Source organism: Orcinus orca, chromosome 10 (genome assembly GCF_937001465.1).
Source record: "Orcinus orca chromosome 10, mOrcOrc1.1, whole genome shotgun sequence".
Lineage (NCBI taxonomy): Eukaryota > Metazoa > Chordata > Mammalia > Artiodactyla > Delphinidae > Orcinus > Orcinus orca.
The window spans coordinates 37,364,489-37,390,238 of record NC_064568.1 but is presented as its reverse complement, the minus strand read 5'-3'; the positions used below and the strand labels follow the sequence as shown (position 1 = coordinate 37,390,238).

General features: G+C 39.4%; 1 protein-coding gene across 12 annotated transcripts in view; it reads left to right on the top strand.

The window, feature by feature from the left end:
• DOCK3 (dedicator of cytokinesis 3) overlaps positions 1-25,750 on the top strand; it is a 413,180-nt gene that overhangs the window by 99,248 nt on the left and 288,182 nt on the right. For all 12 annotated transcript variants that reach the window (XM_033424479.2, XM_033424476.2, XM_033424475.2 and 9 more), the window contains exon 4: positions 8,427-8,482. In XM_033424479.2, coding sequence (XP_033280370.1) covers positions 8,427-8,482 — 56 coding nt within the window. The remainder of the gene's footprint in view (positions 1-8,426; positions 8,483-25,750) is intronic.

Below are 25,750 nucleotides of genomic sequence, written 5' to 3'. Positions count from 1 at the left end.
AAACCTCCCAACAAAGAAAAGTTCAGGGCCAGATGACGTCACTGGTGAATTCTACTAAACTTTAAAGAAGAATTAATACCAGTCCTTCTCAAACTAATCCAAAAATTGAAGAGGAGGGAACACTTTCAGATTCATTTCATGAGGCTACCATTACTCTGATACCAAAGCCACATAAGGACAGTGTAGGAAAAGAAAAATACGTGTCATTACTCTTGATGAATATAGATGCAAAAACTCTCAACAAAATATTAGCAGTTTTAATAGCATATGAAAAGGGTCATACACCATGATTAAGTGGGATTAATGCAAGGGATGCAAGGATGGTTCAACATTCACAAATCAGTGAATGTGCTATACTGCATCAATAAAATGAAAGATAAAAATCATATGATCATCTCAATATATGCAAAGTTTTTTGACAAAATACATCCTTAAATGAATAAAACTGAAAACAAATTGGGTTTAGAAGGAACACACCTCAATCTAATAAAGGCCATATGTGATAAGCCCACAGCTAATGTCATACTCAGTGGTGAAAGTTGAAAACTTTTCCTCTAAGATGAGGAACAAGACAAGGGTGCCCACTCTCACCACGCCTATTCAACATAGTACTGGAAGTCCTAGCTAGAGCAGTCAGGTAAGAAAAGGAAATAAAAGGCATCAAAATGAGTAAAGAAGTAAAATTTTATTTGTTTGCATATGATACATAGAAAATCCTAAAGATTCCCCCAAGAAACAGAACTAATCAATACATTCAGTAAAACTGCAGGATATAAAATGAACACAGAGAATTTAGTTGTGTTTTTATGCACTATCAATGAAATATCTGAAAAAGAAATAAAGGAAACAATCCCATTCACAGTAGCATCAGAATAATCAAATACTTGGGAGTAAATTTAACCAAGGAGGTGAAAGATCTGTACACTGAAAACTGTAAAATGCATTACTGTAGTCCAGCTGCTGATGGGTTTGTGTGGTATAGATTGAGTTTATTACTGATAGTGGTGTGGGCCAAAGAGTATTTAAAAAATACGCGATCTTCTGCTCACCCGCCGGGGCGGGCGGGTCTGGGAGCTGAGGCTCGGGCTTCGGTCAGAGCGCAGGGAGAGGACTGGGGTTGGCGGCGTGAACACAGCCTGCAGGGGTTAGTGCACCACGGCTAGCTGGGAGGGAGTAGGGAGTATGGGGAAAAGTCTGTACCTGCCGAAGAGGCAAGAGACTTTTCCTTCCCATTTTGTTTCCTGGTGCGGGAGGAGAGGGGATTAAGAGCGCTGCTTAAAGGAGCTCCAGAGACGGGTGCGAGCCGTGGCTAAAAGTGCGGACCCCAGAGACGGGCATGAGACGCTAAGGCTGCTGCTGCCACCACCAAGAAGCCTGTGTGCGAGCACAGGTCACTATCCACACCCCACTTCCGGGGAGCCTGTGCAGCCCACTACTGCCAGGGTCCCGGGATCCAGGGACAACTTCCCCGGGAGAACGCACGGCGTGCCTTAGGCTGGTGCAACGTCACGCCGGCCTTTGCAGCCGCAGGATCGTCCCGCACTCCGTACCCCTCCCTCCTCCCCCCCGCCACCCCCGGCCTGAGTGAGCCAGAGTCCCCGAAGCACCTGCTCCCGTAACCCCGTCCTGTCTGAGCGAAGAACAGACGCCCTCCGGCGACCTACACGCAGAGGTGGGGCCAAATCCAAAGCTGAGCCCCGGGAGCTGTGAGAACAAAGAAGAGAACGGGAAATCTCTCCTAGCAGCCTCAGAAGCAGCAGATTAAAGCTCCACAATCAAGTTGATGTACCCTGCATCTGTGGAATACATGAATAGACAATGAATCATCCCAAATTGAGGAGGTGGACTTTGAGAGCAAGATTTATGATTTTTTTCCCCTTTTCCTCTTTTTGTGAGTGTGTATGTGTATGCTTCTGTGTGAGATTTTGTCTATATAGCTTTGCTTCCACCATTGTCCTAGGGTTCTATCTGTCCATTTTTTTCTTTAAAAAATTTTTTTTTCTTAATAATTATTTTTATTTTAATAACTTTATTTTATTTTATCTTACTTTATTTTATTTTATCTTCTTTCCTTCTTTCTTTCCTTCCTTCCCTGCTTCTTTCCTTCCTTCCTCCCTCCCTCCCTTCTTCCTTTCTTTCTTTCTTTCTTCTTTTTCTCCCTTTTATTCTGAGCCGTGCGGTTGAAGGGCTCTTGATGCTGCAGCCAGGAGTCAGTGCTGTGCCTCTGAGGTGGGAGAGCCAACTTCAGGACACTGGTCCACAAGAGACCTCCCAGCTCCACATAAGATCAAATGGCAAAAATCTCCCAGAGATCTCCATCTCAACACCAGCACCCAGCTTCACTCACCGACCAGCAAGCTACAGTGCTGGACACCCTATGCCAAACAACTAGCAAGACAGGAACACAACCCCACCCATTAGCAGAGAGGCTGCCTAAGATCATAATAAGTCCACAGACACCCCAAATCACACCACCAGATGTGGACCTACCCACCAGAAAGACAAGATCCAGCCTTATCCACCAGAAGACAGGCACTAGTCCCCTCCACCAGGAAGCCTACACAACCCACTGAACCAACTTTAGCCACTGGGGACAGACACCAAAAACAACGGGAACTACGAACCTGCAGTCTGCAAAAAGGAGACCCCAAACACAGTAAGATAGGCAAAATAGAAGACAGAAAGACAACGGCAGATGAAGGAGCAAGATAAAAACCCACCAGACCTAACAAATGAAGAGGAAATAGGCAGTCTACCTGAAAAAGAATTCAGAATAATGATAGTAAAGATGATCCAAAATCTTGGATATAGAATAGACAAAATGCAAGAAACATTTACAAGGACCTAGAAGAACTAAAGATGAAACATGCAATGATGAACAACACAATAAGTGAAATTAAAAATACTCTAGATGGGATCAATAGCAGAATAACTGAGGCAGAAGAACGGATAAGTGACCTAGAAGATAAAATAGTGGAAATAACTACTGCAGAGCAGAATAAAGAAAAAGGAATGAAAAGAACTGGGGACAGTCTTAGAGACTTGTGGGACAACATCAAATGCACCAACATTAGAATTATAGGGGTTCCAGAAGAAGAAGAGAAAAAGAAAGGGACTGAGAAAATACTTGAAGAGATTATAGTTGAAAACTTCCATAATATGGGAAAGGAAATAGTTAATCAAGTCCAGGAAGCACAGAGAGTCCCATACAGGATAAATCCAAAGAGAAATATGCTGACACATATTAATCAAACTGTCAAAAATTAAATACAAAGAAAACATATTAAAAACAGCAAGGGAAAAACAACAAATAACACACAAGGGAATCCCCATAAGGTTAACAGCTGATCTTTCAGCAGAAACTCTGCAAGCAAGAAGGGAGTGGCAAGACATATTTAAAGTGATGAAGGAGAAAAACCTGCAACCAAGATTACTCTACCCAGCAAGGATCTCATTCAGATTTGATGGAGAAATTAAAACCTTTACAGACAAGCAAAAGCTGAGAGAGTTCAGCACCACCAAATCAGCTTTACAACAAATGCTAAAGGAACTTCTCTAGGCAAGAAACACAAGAGAAGGTAAAGACCTACAATAACGAACCCAAAACAATTAAGAAAATGGTAATAGGAACATACATATCGATAATTACCTTAAATGTAAATGGACTAAATGCTCCACCAAAAGACACAGAGTGGCTGAATGGATACAAAAAAGACCCATATATATGCTGTCTACAAGAGACCCACTTCAGACCTAGAGACGCATACAGACTGAAAGTAAGGGGATGGAAAAAGATACTCCATGCAAATGGAAACCAAAAAAAAGCTGGAGTAGCAATTCTCATATCAGACAAAATAGACTTTAGAATAAAGACTGTTAGAAGAGACAAAGAAGGACACTACATAATGATCAAGGGATCGATCCAAGAAGAAGATATAACCATTGTAAATATTTATGCACCCAACATAGGAGCACCTCAATACATAAGGCAAATACTAACAGCCATAAAAGGGGAAATCGACAGTAACACATTCATAGTAGGAGACTTTAACACCCACTTTCACCAATGGACAGATCATCCAAAATGAAAATAAATAAGGAAACACAAGCTTTAAATGATACATTAAAAGAGATGGACTTAATTGATATTTATAGGACATTCCATCCAAAACCAACAGAATACACATTTTTCTCAAGTGCTCATGGAACATTCTCCAGGATAGATCATATCTTGGGTCACAAATCAAGCTGTGGTAAATTTAAGAAAATTGATATTATATCAAGTATGTTTTCCGACCACAACACCATGAGACTAGATATCAATTACAGGAAAAGATCTGTAAAAATTACAAACACATGGAGGCTAAACAATACACTACTTAATAACGAAGTGATCACTGAAGAAATTGAAGAGGAAATAAAAAAATACCTAGAAACAAATGACAATGGAGACACGACGACCCAAAATCTATGGGATGCAGCAAAAGCAGTTCTAAGAGGGAAGTTTCTAGCAATACAATCCTACCTTAAGAAGCAGGAAACATCTCGAATAAACAACCTAACCTTGCACCTAAAGCAATTAGAGAAAGAAGAACAAAAAATCCCCAAAGTTAGCAGAAGGAAAGAAATCATAAAAATCAGATCAGAAATAATTGAAAAAGAAATGAAGGAAACTATAACAAAGATCAATAAAACTAAAAGCTGGTTCTTTGAGAAGATAAGCAAAATTGATAAACCATTAGCCAGACTTATCAAGAAAAAAAGGGAGAAGACTCAAATCAATAGAATTAGAAATGAAAAAGGAGAAGTAACAACTGGCACTGCAGAAATACAAAAGATCATGAGAGATTACTACAGTCAACTCTATGCCAATAAAATGGACAACCTGGAAGAAATGGAAAAATTCTTAGAAATGCACAACCTGCCAAGACTGAACCAGGAAGAAATAAAAAATATGAACAGACCAATCACAAGCACTGAAATTGAAACAGTGATTAAAAATCTTCCAACAAACAAAAGCCCAGGACCAGATGGCTTCACAGGCGAATTCTATCAAACATTTAGAGAAGAGCTAACACCTATCGTTCTCAAACTCTTCCAAAATATAGCAGAGGGAGGAACACTCCCAAACTCATTCTACGCGGCCACCATCACCCTGATACCAAACCAGACAAGGATGTCAGAAAGAAAGAAAACTACAGGCCAATGTCACTGATGAACATAGATGTAAAAATCCTCATCAAAATACTAGCAAACAGAATCCAACAGCACATTAAACGGATCATACACCATGATCAAGTGGGGTTTATTACAGGAATGCAAGGATTCTTCAGTATATGCAAATCAATCAACGTGATACACCATATTAACAAATTGAAGGAGGTAAACCATATGATCATCTCAATAGATGCAGAAAAAGCTTTCGAGAAAATTCAACACCCATTTATGATAAAAACCCTGCAGAAAGTAGGCATAGAGGGAACTTTCCTCAACATAATAAAGACCATATATGACAAACCCACAGCCACCATCGTCCTTAATGGTGAAAAACTGAAACCATTTCCATTAAGATCAGGAACAAGACAAGGTTGCCCACTCTCACCACTCTTATTCCACATAGTTTTGGAAGTTTTAGCCACAGCAATCAGAGAAGAAAAGGAAATAAAAGGAATCCAAACCGGAAAAGAAGAAGTAAAGCTGTCACTGTTTGCAGATGACATGATACTATACATAGAGAATCCTAAAGATGCAACCAGAAAATTACTAGAGCTAATCAATGAATTTGGTAAAGTAGCAGGGTACAAAATTAATGCATAGAAATCTCTAGCATTCTTATACACTAATGATGAAAAATCTGAAAGTGAAATTAAGAAAACACTCCCATTTACCATTTCAACAAAAAGAATAAAATATCTAGGAATAAACCTACCTAAGGAGAGAAAAGACCTGTATGCAGAAAATTATAAGACACTGATGAAAGAAATTAAAGATGATACAAACAGATGGAGAGATATACCATGTTCTTGGATTGGAAGAATCAACATTGTGAAAATGACTCTACTACCCAAAGCAATCTACAGATTCAATGCAATCCCTATCAAACTACCACTGGCATTTTTCACAGAACTAGAACAAAAAATTTCACAATTTGTATGTAAACACAAAAGACCCGGAATAGCCAAAGCCATCTTGAGAAAGAAAAACGGAGCTAGAGGAATCAGACTCCCTGACTTCAGACTATACTACAAAGGTACAGTAATCATGGCAGTATGGAACTGGCACAAAAACAGAAATATAGATCAATGGAACAGGATAGAAAGCCCAGAGATAAACCCATGCACATATGGTCACCTTGTCTTTGATAAAGGAGGTAGGAATGTACAGTGGAGAAAGGACAGCCTCTTCAATAGGTGGTGCTGGGAAAACTGGACAGGTACATGTAAAAGTATGAGATTAGATCACTCCGTAACACCATACACAAAAATAAGCTCAGAATGGATTAAAGACCTAAATGTAAGGCCAGAAACGATCAAACTCTTAGAGGAAAACATAGGCAGAACACTCTATGACATAAATCACAGCAAGATCCTTTTTGACCTACCTCCTAGAGAAATGGAAATAAAAACAAAAATAAACAAATGGGACCTAATGAAACTTAAAAGCTTTTGCACAGCAAAGGAAACCATAAACAAGACCAAAAGACAACCCTCAGAATGGGAGAAAATGTTTGCAAATGAATCAATGGACAAAGGATTAATCTCCAAAATTTATAAGCAGCTCATTCAGCTCAATAACCAAAAAACAAACAACCCAATCCAAAAATGGGCAGAAGACCTAAATAGACATTTCTCCGAAAAAGATATACAGACTGCCAACAAACACATGAAAGAATGCTCAACATGATTAGTCATTAGAGAAATGCAAATCAAAACTACAATGAGATATCACCTCACACCAGTCAGAATGGCCATCATCAAAAAATCTAGAAACAATAAATGCTGGAGAGTGTATGTAGAAAAGGGAACACTCTTGCACTGCTGTTGGGAATGTGAATTGGTACAGCCACTATGGAGCACAGTATGGAGGTTCCTTAAAAAACTACAAATAGAACTACCATATGACCCAGCAATCCCACTACTGGGTATATACCCTGAGAAAACCATAATTCAAAAAGAGTCATGTACCAAAATTTTCTTTGTGGCTCTATTTACAATAGCCCAGAGATGGAAACAACCTAAGTGTCCATCATCGGATGAACGGATAAAGAAGATGTGGCACATATATACAATGGAATATTACTCAGCCATAAAAAGAAACGAAATTGAGGTATTTGTAATGAGGTGGATGGACCTGGAGTCTGTCATACAGAGTGAAGTAAGTCAGAAAGAGAGACAGGTACCGTATGCTAACACATATATATGGAATTTAAGAAAGAAAAATGTCATGGAGAACCTAGGGGTAAGACAGGAATAAAGACACAGACCTACTAGAGAACGGATTTGAGTATATGGGGAGGGGGAAGGGTAAGCTGTGACGAGGCGAGAGAGTGGCATGGACATATATACACTACCAAGCGTAAGATAGATAGCTAGTGGGAGGCAGCCGCATAGCACAGGGAGATCAGCTCTGTGTTTTGTGACCACCTGGAGGGGTGGGATAGGGAGGGTGGGAGGGAGGGAGATGCAAGAGGGAGGAGATATGGGAACATATGTATATGTATAAGTGATTCACTTTGTTATAAAGTAGAAACTAACACACACACAAAAAAAAGAAATAGAAAAATAAAAAATAGGCCATCTGTGTTTTATTTCAAGGGAGTTTTATACACCAGGAAAAAGAGTGAAACATTGATTGGAAAACTTATTTGTTTTCTAAAACAATACATTTTTTATCCCTTAGGAATTGAAATCAAATTATGGCAGATACCAAAGTGGAAACCGTTTGGAAAGAGTAAAAGAAGAAATATTTATATAAGCTCCCAGATTGATTTATTCTTGTGAATACAAATGTTACCCAGAATGTGAGAATTCTTTCTCTAGCTCAGAGCTGGATAATCTGTAAATTGTTTGTTAGATGATGATGTCGTTTTGTAGATACATGTCAAGCTCTGTACGTTAAGTCTATATCCTAAGAGTGATTTGATGAATATTTCTAAAACTTAAAGAAAATTGATTTTTGGTGGTTGCTTAACATCACAGTTGTTTTTTCCCTGAGGATAGACTCTGATTGCAAATGACAGTGAAATTCCTGTTGAATATAGTTTGTGCAACTTTGTATTCTTAATATGTTAAGTGGTTGCTACATTAAAAGATGTACTGTGTTGTTGATAGAGTAGTTCCATGCTGAAATCTGGCTGCTATTTTAGTCTATATGAGATGTTAATCACAAATTACTTTTTCTAATGGAAAACCTTTTCTCTTTTACAGGGGATCTTTCCTGCAAATTACATTCATTTGAAAAAAGCAATTGTCAGTAATAGGGGGTGAGTAGTTGGCTTTACTAAATTTATTTATAATTTTTTTATTGGTTGCAGAGGAAGGCTGTTTTCTTTTTGGTTCATAGTATAAAATATGTTATTGGCATGTTTTCCTGAAAAAAATATACCTGTTTTATCATATATAATTCTGAGGACATAATTTTATTTTAAAATACTGACAACTTTAACCTCTTTTCCTGTATACTGGAAAGGTAATTTGTTACAAATTTTATAAAACAATTACGCATGCAGCATGTTTTTTAAAAATGATGTACTATTTTGAGAATAGTCCTTGATGAGAGTTAGTGATAAATCTGTCATTTTGTTTCTGTATGTGAAAGTGAGGGAGACTTTTAAAATCTTTTCTTTCTGCAAATAGAAATTGAAAAAACTGTAAAGGCATACCTAAGGATAAAAGGACAGTGTAGAAAATGGGTATGTAGTTTGGTCACAAATTTGTGAAACATAAGCAATTTCTGAATAGAGGAGAGACGAATTGTAAATATATCAAAATGTTAACATTTGTTGTTTTTGCATGTTCAGATTTTGGGTGATTTAAAAAAATTCTTTACTGTCATGTCTTATTTTTAAAAGTAATAGGTATTATTATTTGATTGTGATTTTTTATTTTAAAATTCATCATTTTAAAATATAAAATTTAAGGTACTGTCTAACTATGTAGCTTTTGGTACTAGAAATTATGTTTTTGACCAGAGGTTGAGTTAGCATCAGAGTATCCTTCTGGTAAGTTAGGGTTTAGTCAGGAAAAGAGAAACTTATGAGTCACTTTATGAAATAGAATCTAATATAGGGAATTTTAGACACATATTTGAAGAGTGAAAGAAAAAAAGGAGGAAATACTGATATAACCCAGAATAATCACTGCATTAAAGCATTCTATACTCTAATGTCTGGGAATACAAAAGATAATAGGTTGGGGATACCGGAACCCAGGAACTGCTCAATATTTTAGTATATACATCTTAAGAAAAAGTACATTCTCTAACATAATCACAGTATAATTATTACACTCAGGAAATGTAACATTGATATAATAGTACTATAAGATACATAGTCCATATTCAGATGTCTCCCTCCCTAATTGTCCCATGAATGTCCTTTCTGGCTGTTTTCGTTTGGTTGGTTTTTTGGGGGTCGGGGGTGTGTGGTCCAGGATCCAATCAAGAATTAAATATTACATTTTATCATTGTCATGTCATAATCTCTTTTAATTTAGAACAGTTCTCCAGCCTTGGTTTTCTTTTTTCTTTTCATGGCATTGACTTTGTTGAAGTGCCCAGGCCAGTTGTTTTGCAAAATGTCCCTCAATTTGTATTTGTCTGTTTCCTCATGGTTAGATTCAGCTTAAGCATCTTAGATAGCAATACTACATGGGTGGTGGTGTGCATTAAAATGGTCAAATTTCTCCTGGATATCTTCCCAATGCTTGGTTAGATCAGCAGGACTGGGACTTGGGGCTCTACCTTAGCAGATATCAACCAGGAGTTGAGGGCCTCTCAGTCAGAGAACATGCATTGTGTTTCTATCATGTACCTTCTTCATTGCATCCTGCCATACTCGGGAGCATAACTGTGCTTCCTAGGGTATATCATCTGCTTCTTGAAAAACTTGTGCCATTTGTACTGAAGTACTTCTTGTTTTATTTGGTTGACACGGAGTGAAATTGCTTGAATAATCCATCTGTGAGAATGTTTTTACGGGAACTTTAAAAATTTTCATATTTTCAGTTATCTTTTAAAGTGTTTCTTTTTATCTGGGTTTTCTCATTCTTAAAATGATTCAGGTATTGTTGCTACTTTTTTTTTTTTTTTTTTGCGGTACGTGGGTACGTGTGTTCGGAGCACAGGCTCCGAACGTGCAGGCTCAGCGGCCATGGCTCACGGGCCCAGCCACTCTGTGGCATGTGGGATCCTCCCGGGCTGGGGCACAAACCCGTGTCCCCTGCATCGGCAGGCGAACTCTCAACCACTGCACCACCAGGGAAGCCCTGTTGCTACTTTTTATACAGTTTCACTGAAAAACTTATACATTTGTAGTAAACTAGAGGATTTTAGGGCTGATAAAAGACACGACCATGAGATAGTAGTAGCACATAATGACCTTTATTTAGGCAGAGCTCTGACAAGTTGCAAAGGAAATATGTCACAGCAGGAGACCTTTCAGAGACAGCAGTGCAGGGCCACAACCAGAAGGGGGAAAGGGTACTTGAACTCTGGGGGGAGGGGTAGCAGAGAGGAGACTCATGTGTCCAGATCATGTCACTCAGTTACAAGATGGGAATTCTCTGTTCAGAGAGCACCGCAGGACAGCAGCAGCTTGGAATCTTTTATAGTCCCAAGGTTTGTCTTATCTATGGCTAGCAGACATTGAGAGCAGTTTCATTAAGTATGTAAAACAGGTAGGCTCTAAATGAAAAGCTAAGGTACTAGTTTTCAGAAAGGATAGCAGCTAGAGTAGCTCTGTGAATCTGGATAGCAAGACTTAGAGGACAGTCTCTTCAGGACGCTACTCCTGAAGTTTTACACTGTTTTCCATGTTTATGTTGCTCCTCTTGAGATTCACATTATCAGGAGAGTGGCAGAATGTCAGAGGCTGTGTTGTGTGCACCCAGGAGATTTAGTACATTAAATAAATATAATAGATGCAAAAAAACCCCCCATTTAATTAAATCAGCATTCATTTAAAATATGTATTTTTAGCCATAAGGCTATCAGCGGTTTCACAGCAGAAGCCTAACAAGCCAGGAGAGAAGGGGTTCTATATTCATAGTGCTGAAGGAAAAAATACCAGGAATACTTTACCTGGCAAAGTTGTCTTTCAGATGTGAGGGAGAGATAAAGACTCTCCTAGAAAAGTAATGATTATGAACCCTGTGGGGGTTCATAATCATTAGATCTACTAGATCGGCCTTACAGACAATGCTAAAGGGTGTTCTTCAAGCTGAAATCAAAGGATGCTAGTTAATAACATGAAACCATATGAAAGTATAAAACACTGGTAAAGGTAGGTATATAGTCAAATTCAGAATACTCTGATACTGTAATGGTGTGTGAAACACTTAACTCTAGTATAAATGTGAAAAGACAGATGTATTCAAAATAATGATAGCTATAATAATTTGTAATGGATGCACAGTATAAAATGTAAATTGTGATGTCAAAAACATAAAATGTAGTGGGGGGAGTGAAAGTATAGAGTTTTTATATGCAATTGATGTTAAGTAGTTATCAGCCTAAAATAGACTGTTATAACTTTAAGGTGTTTCATGTAAGCCTCATTGTAACCACAAAGCAAACACCTATAATAGAAACACAGGAGATAAAGAGAAAAGAATCGAAGCATACCACCAGAGAAATCCATCAAATCACAAAGGAAGTCAACAAGAGAGGAAGAAAGTAACAAAGGAACAACAGAAGAGCCAGAAGATTAGTAAGATGGCTTTAGTAAGTCATTACCTGTCAGTAATTACTTTAAATGTATATGGAATAAATTATCCATTCAAATGACATAGGGTGGCAGGTGGATAAAAAACAAGACCCCCTATATGCTGCCTATAAGGGACTCACTACACCTTTAAGGGTAAACATAGGCTCAAAGTGGAGGAATAGAAAAAGATATTCCATGCAAATGGAAGCCAAAAGATGTCAATGACAGCTTTTCTTATGTCAGACAAAATAGATTTTAAGTCCAAAACTATAAGGACAAACAAAGAAGGTGAATATGTAGTGATAAAGGGGTCAATTCATCAAGAGCAAAAAACAGTTGTAAATATATGTCACCCAACATCAGAGCACCTAAAGATAGCAAGTATTAACAGAACTGAAGGGAGAAATATACAGCAATTCAATAATATTGGATGTCTTCAGTACTCCACTTTCAACATCAAATTTTATTGTATTGCTGTCCGTTTGACATTTAAAGAAATAATACCAGTCCTTCTCAAACTCTTCCAAAAAGTTGAAGAGGAGGGAACACTCCCAGACTCATTTTATAAGGCCAGTATTACCCTGATATCAAAGCTAGACAAGAATACTACATGAAAAGAATTATAGGCCATTATCTCTGATGAACATAGATGCAGAGTCCTCAACAAAATCCTGGCAAACCAAATTCAACAGCACATTAAAATCATTCACCATGATCAAGTGGGATCTATCCCTGGGATGCAAGGATGGTTTAACATATGCAAATCAATAAGTGTGATACATCATATTAACAGAATGAATGATAGAATCCAATAACTCTCTCAATAGATGCAGAAAAGGCATTTGCAAAATACAACATGCCTTCATATTTAAAACTCTTAACAAATTAGGTATAAAAAGACTATGCTTCACCATAATAAAGGCCATATATAACAAGCCCATAGCTAACCCTCATACTCAATGGTTAGGAATAAGACAAGGGGTTGCCACTCTCTCTAGTTCTATTTGACACAGTACTGGAATTCCTAGCAAGCGCCGTTGAGAAAGAAAAAATAAAAGACATCCAAATAGGAAAGGAAGAAGTAAAATAGTTTCTCTTTGCATATGGCATGATCTTATATATTGGAAACCTTAAAAACATCAGTTCTCTTATATTTTCCAGGAAATTTTTACATCCCCATTTTCATATTCATATATATATTTATAAATTCATTTATTTTTGGCTGCATTGGGTCTTTGTTGCTGCATGTGGGTATTCTCTAGTTGCAACGAGCAGGGGCTACTCTTCGTTGCAGTACGTGGGCTTCTCATTGTGGTGGCTTCTCTTATTGTGGAGCACGGGCTCTAGGCACATGGGCTTCAGTAGTTGTGGCATGCGGGCTCAGTAGTTGTGGCTTGCAGGCTCTAGAGCATAGGCTCAGTAGTTGTGGCACATGGGCTTAGTTGCTCCATGGCATGTGGGATCTTCCCGGACCAGGGCTCTAACCCATGTCCCCTGCATTGGCAGGCGGATTCTTAACTGCTGCACCACCAGGGAAGTCCCTCCATTTTCATATTTTTTGTCATAAAGTTTTTTTATTGTATTTCTTAGTATACTTTAAAATCTTGACAGCATTTATGGTTATGTCCCTCCTTTTATACTGATATTGTTTTTGTGCTTTTTAAAATTCATTTTCACATCATCAATCTTTCTGAAGTTTATCTGTTATGATTTTGCAAAGAACCAGCCTTTTCACATGCTGATCCGGACTCTTGTCTCTCATTGTCTTCTGTTTTGTTAATGTATTTATCAATTTTCATAAATAACATTTTCTATTTTTTGTTGTTGATCTCCAGGTTTTTAAATTTTTAAAAAATTTAAAATTTTTGTCAGTTTTTAGGTTGGGCACTTAGGGAATTTATTTTTAGTCTTTTCTAATACAAGAATTGGAGATTATAGAATTGCGTCCATATAATGCTTTAGCTATATTACACAAGGTTTTATCCTTAGTATGTCTTTCCAGATTGATGATATCTAGAATATTTTCCCTTCTAGAGAAATGGAGAATAGTTTCATAATGTTTCTCTTTTGCTCTTCTATAATATGTGGATTGTAGTGTAAATGAAACCTCATCATTATACCCTTTAAAAGTAGGTGGTGATGCACATATGGTCACCTTATTTTTGATAAAGGAGGCAAGAATATACAATGGAGAAAAGACAGTGTCTTCAGTAAGTGGTGCTGGGAAAAGTGGACAGCTACATGTAAAAGAATGAAATTAGAGCACTCCCTAATACCATACACAAAAATAAACTCAAAATGGATTAAAGACCTAAATGTGAGGCCAGACGCTATCAAACTCTTAGAGGAAAACATAGACAGAACACTCTGACATAAATCACAGCAAGATCCTTTTTGACCCACCTCCTAGAGAAATGGAAATAAAAACAAAAGTAAACAAATGGGACGTGATGAAACTTAAAAGCTTCTGCACAGCAAAGGAAACCATAAACAAGACGAAAAGACAACCCTCAGAATTGGAGAAAATATTTGCAAATGAAGCAACTGACAGAGGATTAATCTCCAAAATTTACAAGCAGCTCATGCAGCTCAATATCAAAAAAACAAATAACCCAATCCAAAAATGGGCAGAAGACCTAAATAGACATTTCTCCAAAGAAGATATACAGATTGCCAACAAACACATGAAAGAATGCTCAACATGATTAGTCATTAGAGAAATGCAAATCAAAACTACAATGAGATATCATCTCATACTGGTCAGAATGGCCATCATCAAAAAATCTAGAAACAATAAATGCTGGAGAGGGTGTGGAGAAAAGGGAACCCTCTTGCACTGTTGGTGGGAATGTAAATTGATACAGCCACTATGGAGAACAGTATGGAGTTTCCTTAAAAAAGTGAAAATAGAACTACCATACGACCCAGCAATCTCACTACTGGGCATATACCCTGAGAAAACCGTAATTCAAAAAGAGTCATGTACCACAATGTTCATTGCAGCTCTTTTTACAATAGCCAGGACATGGAAGCAACCTAAGTGTTCATCAACAGATGAATGAATAAAGAAGATTTGACACATATATACAATGGAATATTAGTCAGCCATAAAAAGAAATGAAAATGAGTTATTTGTAGTGAGGTGGACAGACCTGGAGTCTATCATACAGAGTGAAGTAAGTCAGAAAGGGGAAAACAAATACTATATGCTAACACATATATATGGATTCTAAAAAAAAAAAAATGATTCTGAAGAACCTAGGGGCAGGACAGGAATAAAGACGCAGATGTAGAGAATGGACTTGAGGGCACGGGGAAGGGGAAGGGTAAGCTGGGACGAAGTGAGAGAGTGACATGGACATATATACACTACCAAATGTAAAATAGATAGCTACTGGGAAGCAGCCACATAGCACAGGGAGATCAGCTCGGTGCTTTGTGACCACCTAGAGAGGAGGGATAGGGAGGGTGGGAGGGAGATGCAAGAGGGAGGAGATATGGGGATATATGTATAGCTGATACACTTTGTTATAAAGCAGAAAGTAACACACCATTGTAAAGCAATTATACTCCAATGAAGATGTTAAAAAAAAGTAAGTGTGGAAAGGAAGAGGGAAGACATCAATGAAGTAAAATTTATAAGTATATATGATACAGCATGGAGTAATATATAGTAGATGTTATAGACATGTTTCTCTACCTGGTTGCAGGTTGCATCAATAACTTCCCATCTTTGCTACCCATTTCATGATCTCTTCTTTTTAGCTAGTACCTCAGCTAATGGTATTTGAGCCCTTGGTAGTTCTGTATGTTTCAGGATGCTATAGTCTTCCATTAACTTTTAGCACAGAGCATGGCAGTATTAGGATGTTCCTTGAGGATCCCTTTGGTTGCATCTATACTTTTCCCCACTTCTTTTGTATAGCAGCAAGTCTGTTTCTTCTTGAGGACTAGTACAAATTAATCATGCCAGCCAATACCAAAAGTGCCTTTTTTTTGTCTGCCCAGTGGCAGGAAGAAGCTAAACATGAAATGGCTTCATGGTAATCTCAGATTCATTGTAATTGAATAATGTTCTCATCTGGTATATTCATGCTTCATAATAATTCTGTATTAGCAGAGTCTGAGTCCTCAGAGATGGGAAGTTAAAATTTTACAAGTGAGTCATTATTATGTTTGAGGGTGAGAAGTGCCCCTTCCATCTCTATCTCTTCTTTTTCGAACCATGTATTCTGCCTGTGGGAGAAACATAACTCTATATTGGTTGCTGGTTCAGAGCAGTTATCACAATATGTGGATAGTACCTTTAAAAAGGTGGCATAACAAAGTCTCTTATAGTTCTCTCTGTTGCTTTATACAGTCCAGTGCTCTGGGTGATGAAGTAATTAGTAATATCAGTAAATCCTGTGAGTATCAATTCCTTATTCTACTTCTTTTACTTTAAAGTGAGTTCCTACCTCATATTGTAGTTTTAAACATATTAATGTGATGGCAAATCAGGTATTCAGTAGTCTATGGAAGGTCCATTGCCAGAAATAAAGCAGGCATAGAAAGAAGATTCAAATCCCATCCGTTTCATGATCAGTGGAGTCCACTGTAATGAACTTGCCTATCGGTGTTGGCTAATTAATCCACTTGGTGTATGGTACCATATCAGAGACTCAATGCTACTCAGTTCTTTTTTTTAAAGTTTTATTTATTTATTTAGGCTGTGCTGGATCTTTTAATTGCAGCATGCAGGATCGTTAGTTGCAGCATGCAGAATCTTTAGTTGCGCCATGCGAACTCTTAGTTGCAGCATGCCTGTGGGATCTAGTTCCCTGACCAGGGATCGAACCTAGGCCCCCTGCATTGGGAGCATGGAGTCTTATCCACTGGACCCCCAGGGAAGTCCCTACTGGCCAGTTCTGATTCAACAGTTATGGTACTGTTACTGAACCAAACTTTGGTCTCCTTGCCCACATGCAGTTAAGCCAGTCTGCTAACTCTGGGTTGTGATGAAGGAAAGTGCACCATTTATTGCAGGGTGCCAAGCAAGGAGTCAGGTAGCAAGTGCTTAAAAGTCCTGAACTCCCTGAAGGCTTTCAGGGAAAGGTTTTTTTTTTTTTTGTGGTACGCGGGCCTCTGACTGTTGTGGCCTCTCCCGTTGCGGAGCACAGGCTCTGGACGCGCAGGCTCAGCAGCCATGGCTCACGGGCCCAGCTGCTCCGCGGCATGTGGGATCTTCCTGGACCGGGGCACAAACCCATGTCCCCTGCATCGGCAGGCGGACTCTCAACCACTGCACCACCAGGGAAGCCCAATAACTTCTATCTTTTACACCACATTCATCTTGGGATGGCTAGGAAAGGAAACATTGATTTCATGGAACACTGGGGTTAGTTGGTATAGGGCATAACGAAAACTGGCTTGCTCTGCAAGACAGCTCATTTGGGTGAGCCAATCTAAAAGTCTTCAAGCAAGGCAAGAACACTGTCATCACAGTAGAGGAGGGTCTTTTTCTGCTGCAAAGGGAGGTTTAGTAGCAGCGAAACTTAGGGTCTTCTGTGTTATCCAGTGTCTCTGTCTCTACCATTTTTTCCAAGTCAGTAGCCTGATTTTTATCTTAAAATATATAAAAGGCCATAAATTCAACTGACCTTGTAATTCAGCAATGATCAGGATCAAAAACTAGAGTATGGGTTTTGGCTATTTGAACACTAAAGATGAAAGAGAAGATTGCTCTGAACTCTTACACAGAGCATCAGTAAAGTGAGCATTCAGCTTTTTGCAGCCCTGGTTTCTTGACTAGAGATTATCCTTCCAATTAGATATTACAGAGTATCAAATTGTCTCATCTATCCATTCTATGTCTGCTAGATTTATTTAACTGTTAGTTTAGAATACAGGTAAAGGGAGAAACAGTAGCTCAGCAGTACCCAGAAGGTCTCTTGCTTTTTGATCATGTAGGCCAAGTTATCCTTTTATACTTGTCTTTTTTAAAAAAAATTGCCTTTGACATCATTGTTGGTCTGTTTTTCAAACTTCCCTTAAACTTAGCCTCAGACTTTCCCGCCAGGATGGAGCTGAGAAGATAGTGTTAGACTCTGCTTATAATTTTATGGATTTCTGTGGCATGTGTTCTGGGAACCTTGTTATTACCTTTACGACATATGGTTGGGGATCTGTGGCCTTAAAGTGGATAGATGAGAGAGGGAATAAGAAGGGAATCTATAATGGCATCCACTAAAGAAATATTGGGAGAGTTATTGAGAGTCTGCTGTCAAAGAACAGTGCAAAGGACGTGATCATCTCAAGGACTATGGGATAGAGTTGTGCTTTGTACAGTATTAGACAACTTAGAGAAAGACAAGATTATGTCCTAAATTGTCACAGCTTGACATGGAATGAAAAGCAGGAACTTTCTATGATTATGCTTTCCTACCTGTGTTACTGCAATGCCTTCTAACTGCTCTCCCCACTTCTGTCCATGCCCACCTACAGTTTATTCTCAGTATAGCTGCCAGAGTGGTTTTTTAAAAATACAAGATAGATCATGTTACATCTGTGCTTAAGACCTTCCAGTGGTTCGCATGTCACTCAAAGCAAAAACCTAAGCTCTTACAAAGGCTTACAAGGTTTTATGATGTGGCTTCTTGTCACCCCAGTGACCTCTTCTGCTGTCCCTTTTTCTCTGTCATCTTCAGTTACACTGGCTTCCTTGCTTTTATTCAAACATATCAGGTACATTCCTGCCTTAAGGTTTTTGCTCAGGATGTTTCCTGTGCTTGAATACTGTGCCTGGTTAACTTTGTTACTTTCTTTAGGTCTTTTCTTAAATCTTCTCAGTGAGATACACCCTGACTTCTGTATTTAATTCTGCCTCTTCCCCTCCCCTCACCAACTCAAAACTGGATGCTCCCATAGGACCTCTGCCTCTGGAAGCTGAATGTACCTGCCAAGACATTGGTTTCTTTGTAATCTTTGCTGCTTTGGATAATTGGGTTTTTTTTTCTTTTTTGCTGCTTTGGGTCTTCGTTGCTCCACCCAGGTTTTCTCTAGTTGTGTCAAGCAGGGGCTACTCTTCGTTGCAGTGTGCGGGCTTCTCATTGCGGTGGCTTCTCTTGTTGTGGAGCACGGGCTCTAGGCGCGTGGGCTTCAGTAGTTATGGCGTGCGGGCTTCAGTAGTTGTGGCTCGCAGGCTCTGGAGCGCAGGCTTAGTAGTTGTGGCATATGGGCTTAGTTGCTCTGCGGCATGTGAGATCTTCCCAGACCAGGGATTGAACCTGTGTCCCCTGCATTGGCAGGCAGATTCTTAACCACTGTACCACCAGGGAAGTCCCTGGTTTTCTTTTCTAAGTCTGGGGTGAATGGACCCCAGGTCATGAGCCTGTACTGTAGTCATAAGGAGGCTGAGAAGTCAAGTATCCATCATTTTCCACTTGTATAGTGGAAGGCAGCTCTGTCTCAATGTTAGGGTTTTTCTCAAACATAGAAGGGGAGTTACAATGCAGGACAGCTAAGGAAAAGAAAATCACAATTTTCTCTAACACTGCCGTTCTCTTCTTCTGGGATTTCTGTTAGGATTAGGTTGGAGTTCTTCCACCTCATCCCCATATCTCTTAAGTACTCTTTTATACATCTTGCTAGATTTTCTTCTGAGTTCTGTCTGGCCTGTGTCCTTTGTGTTGAGGTTTTTTCCCCCACTGCTAGTATTTTTTGTCATTTAAATGAGTAACATAAAATTTAGCATTTTAAACATTTTTGAGTGTACAGCTCAGTGGCATTAAGTACATTCACAGTGTTGTGCAACCTTCATCAGTATTCAACTCCAGAACTTTTTCCTTGTCCCAAACAGAAACTCTGTACACCTTAAGCAGTAACTCTTCATTCCCCCTTTCTCCCAGTCCCTGGTAACCTCTGTTCTACTGTCTGTCTGTATATAAGTAGAATCATTCAATATTTGTCCTTTTGTGTCTATCTTATTTCACTTAGCATAGTGTTTTCAAAGCTCATTCATGTTGTAAAATGTATCGAATTTTCATTCATTTTAAAGATTGAATAATATTCCATTATATATTTTATATCTATCTATCTATCTATATATCACATTTCATTATTCCATTCAGCCATAGATGGACATTTTGACAATATTTTTCATTTGCAAAATTCCTAGTTGGTTATTTTGCATATCCATTGGCTCTTGTTTTATTTACGTTTGCTTTTTTTAAAAATGGAAGTTACTCATTTCTCTAAGCATTGTAAATATTTTAAAATGTTTATCAGACTTATAAAATCCTGAGAAGAATTTTCATTTTATTTTTAAGACTTTGGACATCTTAGAATTTTGGTTTTCAGAAGTGGGAGATTTTGTTTTCCCCTTCCTTTTCTCCCCCTGAGCACATCTGTCTAGTACTTGTGTAGTTACCTCTACCTGCTTCCAAGGCCCCAGTGTAGAACCAAGTCCTACAATAGCATTTTAGATCTCCTTCCCCACAGTGACGTTGGACTTTTGGCAGATCCTGACCTTTGGCTGAGGGAAGGAGGGGACTGCTTCAGTCTCCAATCTATTTAGCCCTAGAGGTTTCTAAAAGCCGTGGTTTTTTTTTTTTTTTTTTTTTTTAGTAGCCACAATGATAACCACAGCTACCATTTATTTAATTCTTACTGCGTGCAAACATTTAAATATTTGGAAGCAGTTGAAACATGAGGAACATTCCCTGAATGTTGATTTTATGGCAAGCATACAGAAGTGATTAGACATAGTATTTAGGGAAGAACAGGTCAGAAAGGAAGGTGGATACATTGCCCCCTGACAAAGTCAAGGAATGTTTCCCCAAAGTGGGGCCATTTGGATTGGGTATTGAGGCATGCCTAGGAGTGTATTATGTGAAGAGTGAGGATAAGGGGCGTTCCAAGCATTGGGGAGACCTAGGCAAAGGATCACAGAGAAGAAGTGTAAGGTCACATGGCTTTTAAGGAACAGACAGGGATTTAAATTCAGGTCTATTTGACTCCAAAGCCCAGACTGATAAGCATCATGCTTAAGGGTGAACAGTTGAGAAGGACTGAGAGTCCACTTTGGGCAACAGGATGGATGGTATGGAAGGGACTGTACGTAGTTACCTTAATATCCATTTCTGTCCTTTTCTTTAGTGATAAAGCCTCCTGGTTTTTTGTTAGGTATCTAGAATAGAGGCTGTATTTCCTGGCATGTCAGGAGGTAAGGACAGAATGTGACTAAGTTTTGGACAGGGGGATGTAAGCACAAGTATTGTGTGGCAGCTTCTGGAAATATACTTAAAGTATAGCTGGTCCATTTGTCTCCTTTTCCTCCTTTCACATCCTGCTGTTTGCACTGTGGATGTGATGGCTGGCACTCCATGTTGGATCAGGAGGAAGAGCACGATTCCTGGGGAGATGGTGGAGGAGAAAGCTGAAAATAGCCTGTGGTCAAGACTCAGATGCAACCACCACACTAGCCCTGGATGGCTTATTCTGTACTTTCAGTCTGTATGTGTCTCTAGGTCTGAAGTGGGTCTCTTGTAGACAGCAAATATATGGGTCTTGTTTTTGTATCCATTCAGCCAATCTGTGTCTTTTGGTGGGAGCATTTAGTCCATTTACATTTAAGGTAATTATCGATATGTGTGTTCCCATTCCCATTTTCTTAATTGTTTGGGGTTTGTTATTGTAGGTCTTTTCCTTCTTTTGTGCTTCTTGCCTAGAGAAGTTCCTTTAGCAGTTGTTGTAGAGCTGGTTTGGTGGTGCTGAACTCTCTCAGCTTTTGCTTGTCTGTAAAGGTTTTAATTTCTCCATCAAATCTGAATGAGATCCTTGCTGGGTAGAGTAATCTTGGTTGCAGGTTTTTCTCCTTCAACACTTTCAATATGTCCTGCCACTCCCTTCTGGCTTGCAGAGTTTCTGCTGAAAGATCAGCTGTTAACCTTATGGGGATTCCCTTGTGTGTTATTTGTTGTTTTTCCCTTGCTGCTTTTAATATGTTTTCTTTGTATTTAATTTTTGACAGTTTGATTAATATGTGTCTTGGCGTATTTCTCCTTGGATTTATCCTGTATGGGACTCTCTGTGCTTCCTGGACTTGATTAACTATTTCCTTTCCCATATTAGGGAAGTTTTCAACTATAATCTCTTCAAATATTTTCTCAGTCCCTTTCTTTTTCTCTTCTTCTTCTGGAACCCCTATAATTCGAATGTTGGTGTGTTTAATGTTGTCCCAGAGGTCTCTGAGACTGTCCTCAGTTCTTTTCATTCTTTTTTCTTTATTCTGCTCTGCTGTAGTTATTTCCACTATTTTATCTTCCAGGTCACTTATCCGTTCTTCTGCCTCAGTTATTCTGCTATTGATCCCATCTAGAGTACTTTTAATTTCATTTATTGTGTTGTTCATCGTTGCCTGTTTCATCTTTAGTTCTTCTAGGTCCTTGTTAACTGATTCTTGCATTTTGTCCATTCTATTGTCCATTCTATCTCCAAGATTTCGGATCAACCTTACTATCATTATTCTGAATTCTTTTTCCGGTAGACTGCCTATTTCCTCTTCATTTGTTAGGTCTGGTGGGTTTTTATCTTGCTCCTTCATCTGCTGTGTGTTTTTCTGTCTTTTCATTTTGCTTATCTTACTGTGTTTGGGGTCTCCTTTTTTGCAGGCTGAAGGTTCGTAGTTCCTGTTGTTTTTTGTGTCTGTCCCCAGTGGCTAAGGTTGGTTCAGTGGGTTGTGTCGGCTTCCTGGTGGAGGGTACTAGTGCCTGTGTTCTGGTGGATGAGGCTGGATCTTGTCTTTCTGGTGGGCAGGTCCACGTCTGGTGGTGTGTTTTGGGGTGTCTGTAGACTTATTATGATTTTGGGCAGCCTCTCTGCTAATGGGTGGGGTTGTGTTCGTGTCTTGCTAGTTGTTTGGCATAGGATGTCCAGCACTGTAGCTTGCTGGTCGTTGAGTGAAGCTGGGTGCTGGCGTTGAGATGGAGATCTCTCGGAGATTTTTGCTGTTTGATATTATGTGCAGCTGGGAGGCCTCTTGTGGACCAGTGTCCTGAAGTTGGCTCTCCCACCTCAGAGGCACAGCACTGACTCCTGGCTGCAGCACCAAGAGCCTTTCATCCACAGGGCTCCTTAATTTGGGATGATTCGTTGACTATTCAGGTATTCCACAGATGCAGGGTATATCAAGTTGATTGTGGAGCTTTAATCCGCTGCTTCTGAGGCTGCTGGGAGAGATTTCCCTTTCTCTTCTTTGTTCTCACAGCTCCCAGGGGCTCAGCTTTGGATTTGGCCCCGCCTGTGCGTGTAGGTCGCCGGAGGGCGTCTGTTCTTTGCTCAGACAGGACGGGGTTAAAGGAGCCGCTGATTCGGAGGCTCTGGCTCACTCAGGCCGGGGGGTAGGGAGGGTCACGGAGTGTGGGGTGGGCCTGCAGCGGCAGAGGCCGGCGTGACGTTGCAGCCTGAGGCGCGCCGTGCGATCTCCCGGGCGAGTTGTCCCTGGATCCCGGGACCCTGGCAGTGGCGGGCTGCACAGGCTCCCCGGAAGGGCGTGTGGCTAGTGACCTGTGTTCGCACACAGGCCTCCCGGTGGCGGCAGCAGCGGCCTTAGCGTCTCATGTCTGTCTCTGGGCTCCGCACTTTTAGCCGCGGCTCGCGCCCGTCCCTGGAGCTCTCTCAAGCAGCGTTCTTAATCCCCTCTCCTCGTGCACCAGGAAACAAAGAGGGACGTAAAAGTCTCTTGCCTCTTCGGCAGGTCCAGACTTTTCCCCGGACTCTCTCCCGGCTAGCCGCGGTGCACTAACGCCCTGCAGGCTGTGTTCACGCCGCCAACCTCAGTCCTCTCAAAGCCGTGGTTTTAAGTGAGGTTCAGTAGCAGTTTTTGCTGTGCTTCATGTTGGCCTTCTTTCAGGGAGCTTCAAGTAGTGAATCAGGCCTTCATCCTCTTCTCACTTGGAGCACTTTTCATCCCTGTTCTCCCTCTACATCTAAGTTCCTAGATATCACTAGTAGCTTTTGACTCCAGAGCCTAGAAGTGCTATGATTTCACCCTAGTTCACTGCTCTGTTTTTTTTTTCTGTTCTGTTGCTGCTCTATTGAGGTGTTAATTTTATTTTGGAGTTCAGAAATACATTTGGTTTTCTATTTCATATTTTCTCCGCTGGGTATTGGGAGGTTAGGAAATATGTCGAAGCATGAACTTATGGAGCTATTTGGACAAGAAGTCTTTGTTAAATATATTTTTAAAGTACAATATGAAATCTAACTCATTTTGACATTGTTTATTTTAGATATGCTTTGGCAATTTGTAAGTAATGAAAATTAAAAGATTAAGTAAGAGTGAACAATAGCTGCCATTTATTAAATATCCTGTATACTGGGCTTTGTAATTGACATTTTATACCCATTATATCACACTTGAGAATTCCAGATGAGAAAATGGGATTATTTGTTTACTTCACATGAGGTGGGCAAGGATTTGAGAGTTAAATACCTTTGCCAACACATGGCAAGGAAGTAGGGAAAGTAGGAATTGAGGCCAAGTTATCTTACCCTAATGATCATGCTCTCAGCTACATTTCTGTGCAATATACATTGAATTAAAGGATCGTCTCTTTTCACTACCAAATTTCATTTCTAACAAACTCTTGTTTTTTTTCACGGTAACACTAGTGTTTTATTTTTTATAAATTGCATGCACATCCATAAACCTAATAAATAGGTTTTCTCTATTTTTTTTTATACAGTAGGTTCTTATAGTCATCAGTTTTATACACATCAGTGTATACATGTCAATCCCAATCACCCAATTCATCACACCACCCCCCCACCCACCTGCGGCTTTCCCCCCTTGGTGTCCATACGTTTGTTCTCTACATCTGTGTCTCAACTTCTGCCCTGCAAACCGGTTCATCTGTACCATTTTTCTAGGTTCCACATATATGCGTTAATATACGATATTTGTTTTTCTCTTTCTGACTTACTTCACTCTGTATGACAGTCTCTGGGTCCATCCACGTCTCTACAAATGACCCAATTTCGTTCCTTTTTATGGCTGAGTAATATCCCATTGTATATATGTACCAATCTTCTTTATCCATTCGTCTGTCGATGGGCATTTAGGTTGCTTCCATGACCTGGCTATTGTAAATAGTGCTGCAATGAACATTGGGGTGCATGTGTCTTTTTGAATTGTGGTTTTCTCAGGGTATATGCCCAGTAGTGGGATTGCTGGATCATATGGTAATTCTATTTTTAGTTTTTTAAGGAACCTCCATACTGTTCTCCCTAGTAGCTGTATCAGTTTACATTCCCACCAACAGTGGAAGAGAGTTCCCTTTTCTCCACACCCTCTCCAGCATTTGTTGTTTGTAGATTTTCTGATGAAGCCCATTCTAACTGGTGTGAGGTGATACCTCATTGTAGTTTTGGTTTGCATTTCTCTAATAATTAGTGATGTTGAGCAGCTTTTCATGTGCTTCTTCGCCATCTGTATGTCTTCTTTGGAGAAATGTCTATTTAGGTCTTCTGCCCATTTTTGGATTGGGTTGTTTGTTTTTTAATATTGAGCTGCATGAGCTGTTTATATATTTTGGAGATTAATCCTTTGTCCATTGATTCGTTGGCAAATATTTTCTGCCATTCTGAGGGTTGTCTTTTGGTCTTGTTTATGGTTTCCTTTGCTGTGCAAAAGCTTTGAAGTTTCATTAGGTCCCATTTGTTTATTTTTGTTTTTATTTCCGTTACTCTAGGAGGTGGATCAAAAAAGATCTTGCTGTGATTTATGTCAAAGAGTGTTCTGCCTATGTTTTTCTCTAAGAGTTTTATAGTGTCCAGTCTTACATTTAG